Source organism: Pteropus alecto, unplaced genomic scaffold, assembly GCF_000325575.1.
Source record: "Pteropus alecto unplaced genomic scaffold, ASM32557v1 scaffold57, whole genome shotgun sequence".
Lineage (NCBI taxonomy): Eukaryota > Metazoa > Chordata > Mammalia > Chiroptera > Pteropodidae > Pteropus > Pteropus alecto.
Genome location: NW_006442508.1, coordinates 753,614 through 756,560, shown reverse-complemented (window position 1 = coordinate 756,560; position 2,947 = coordinate 753,614). Strand labels below are relative to the sequence as shown.

General features: G+C 40.5%; 1 protein-coding gene across 1 annotated transcript in view; it reads right to left on the bottom strand.

Annotated features, from left to right (window-relative positions):
- Window positions 1-2,517, bottom strand: part of CHRNA9 (cholinergic receptor nicotinic alpha 9 subunit) — a 10,126-nt gene extending 7,609 nt beyond the window's left edge. The window contains exons 1-3 of the mRNA XM_006922453.2: window positions 2,380-2,517; window positions 1,941-2,086; window positions 865-1,019 (exon numbers count right to left, since the gene is read on the bottom strand). Coding sequence (XP_006922515.1) covers window positions 865-1,019; window positions 1,941-2,086; window positions 2,380-2,443 — 365 coding nt within the window. The 5' untranslated portion in view covers window positions 2,444-2,517. The remainder of the gene's footprint in view (window positions 1-864; window positions 1,020-1,940; window positions 2,087-2,379) is intronic.
- Between the last annotated feature and the right edge of the window lie 430 nt (window positions 2,518-2,947).

Genomic DNA, 2,947 nt, shown 5'->3' with positions numbered 1-2,947 from the left:
AAGGCCCTTTGCTCTGGGACCAGGAAAAGGCCAACTGGTGATCTTATAATCTAGTTCATTCTCCACTCCATACAAAGTCCAAAATCCATAGGCCAGCTTCTAGCTGGCCCATTCTGATTTGATATTAGTAGTATCATAGTTATTGATACCTGATCTTAGACAAGGGAGCATTACTATTAAGGGTTGAATTATGTCTCCCCACAAACTCACATATTGAAATCTTAGCCCCAAGCACCTTAGAATGTGACCTTATTCAGAATAGAGTCATTAGAGATGTAATTAGTTAAGATGAGGTCACACTGGTGTAGGGTGGACACCTAATTTAATACCACTAGTGTTCTCATACAAGGGAAAATATGGACATAGACAACACACAGAGAGAATGCCATGTGCAAATGAAGGCAGGTATTGGGTGATGTTTCTACAAGTCAACGAACAGCAAAGATTGCCAGCAACTACCAGAAGCTAAGGAAGAGGCCTGAAACAGATTCTTCCTCATGGTCCTTAGAAAGAACTAACCTTGCCAATATCTTTATTTTGCATTCTAGTCTCCAAATGTGAGACTAGACAACATATTTCTGTTGTTTAAGCCCCCTGGTTTATGGTACTCTGTTAAAGCAGCCCTAGAAAATTAAAACAGCCTCTAACTAATACAAATACAGTTTCTTACCTGAAAGAAGAATGTAGCTCTACGTTTTTATGGGTTATTATTTTATCATCTAAGATTTTATGACCATAATTTCAGGGCTTAGGAACATGACTTGGTACTTAACTTATGTGTGTTTTAAATGTTCCTTTTTCATTATGTTTAAATTCTGTTAAATCAACAAGTTCATTCCTGAGAAATTACTGATTTGCACTTACTTGTTATACAGGACAATATCCGGCCTCCACACCAGGTCACTGGGGATCCTGATGGAGTCCAGTCCATCATACTGGTCTCGATCCCATGTGAGGTATGCGTCATGCCAGATTTGGCGGATCCACAAATAGGCAGTCAGAATTTGATTTCTTTCATCCTGCACAATTAACCCAGATATAACTATGTCTAGTAGACACCTCAACTGAATGCCCTCCATCTCTGGAATACTTATTCGCAACAGGAATTCCAAGAGCACATTTATTTTCAATAAATAAGTGAGAGCTTTTTCAGTCTATCACCTTGATTGACTTCCAAAGACGTTTTTTTCTGCTTCATTTATTATTTGGAATGTAAAATGGACAAATATTTAGGTTGTTGGATCTTTGCATAGATCAACTGCTCAAATTGTTCTGAAAATTGATCAACTGGCGATTCAGTTGAATGAGAAAGTCAGGAAATACAATGGACAGAAGAAAAGTCTTTCAAGTTTCATTTATGTAATTAAATACATATAAGCACTAAATAATGTATGTTATCTGAAAATGCCACCTTTCTTCTTTTTAAAATTGAGATAAAATTCCCATAACACAAAACTTACCATTTGAACCATTGTAAAGTGTCAGTGACTTTCAGTATATTTGCAATGTTGTGCAATCATCACCACTATCTAATTCCAAAAAATTTTCGTCACCCCCAAAAAGGAATCCTATGACCATTAAGCAGTTACTCACTATTCTTCCTGTCCTTCCCATAACCACTGGCAACCACTACTCTGCTTTCTGTCTCTATGGTTTTTATTTTAGACATTTCATAGAAATGGAATCATATAATATGGAACCCCATCTTTCTTTAGATGATCTAAGACTGTTACTGTTAATGCCCAGGATTAGGTAACATTTAGTAAAATTAATTTTGTAGAAAGTTTCTTTCCCTTGATGTCCCCTTCTCCCACCAGCTTGCACACAGAGCTGTCTGTTCTCAGTCTCTCTCAAATTCTCAGTTAAAACATCCCTTTGGAAAGCACTATTAGTTTCCTTCTAAGCAACATGCCAAAGAGTCACCATTTTATGATACTCACCATATCCTTAATCTGAGAAAGTGTAATCTGTAGTGTGACATTTAGGACTTTATCTGTATCTTCTACTGGACGAAGAGCATTGGAATAATCTTCAAAAAGGTCTCTAAACAACTTCTGAGCATATTTTCCATCTGCTGTTTCTACAGCTGCTCAAAAAGAAAGACCTGGATCAATATTCAGTGTAAAGTGTATTTCAAGGCAAAGAACAACAGACTGAGGACTAGAATTGGGAATAACACAGCATCAGCTAAGGATCAGCTTTGGGTCAATGAGAGTTATTTTTCTGTCATGCCCTACTGGGATCAGCACCAGTCAGTAAGAAGCACAGAACACTTTCTTGCAGTTAGATCATTAGTTTTGTTTCCTGGTCCACTCTGTCTCCCACCAAAAAAGTAGCCCCAGATGAGTGGAAATGGTTACCCATCCTCTAGCCTCTTACCCCTCAGTCTGGAGGTAGCAAAGTAAATCCAGCAAAAGAAGATGTAGGAATGGGGCCAGTTCATCTTCTTTCTGAGCCACTAGAAATTCCCAGCCAGGCAGTACAGTCTTCCACTTTTCTCCATGAGTAAGAAGGGTCCACTAACAAAAATCCCACTCTGCTGCAGACCCCGGCAACCGACTCTGGCAGCCAATAGAGAACTCGGGCTTGCACTGCACAGAGGGCCCCAGGGCCTGAGATCTAGACCCGCCCTCCCTCCCCTCTGGTAATCTGAGACTAGCAGCTCCAGCAGCTGAGATGCCAGGAGCCCCAGGTAGGTTAGGTCATGCAGTATTGCTCTCGGGGGACCATCCCAGTTGAGGGTCTCTAGCTACCCTTAGCAAGAACATCCAGACCAAACTTTTAGGGGAAGAGAGTTAGGTGCTCAGTAACCCCCAAGGTTCGAACCTTAGCAGAATGGGTGCTTCCAATACCTGCAGCAAGCAGATTCAGCCTGAGCTAGGGCCTAAGGGAAGCTAAGCAGACCTAGCCATGGCGCTGTAGTCTGGAAAGGCCTCTTGTGCTTTAA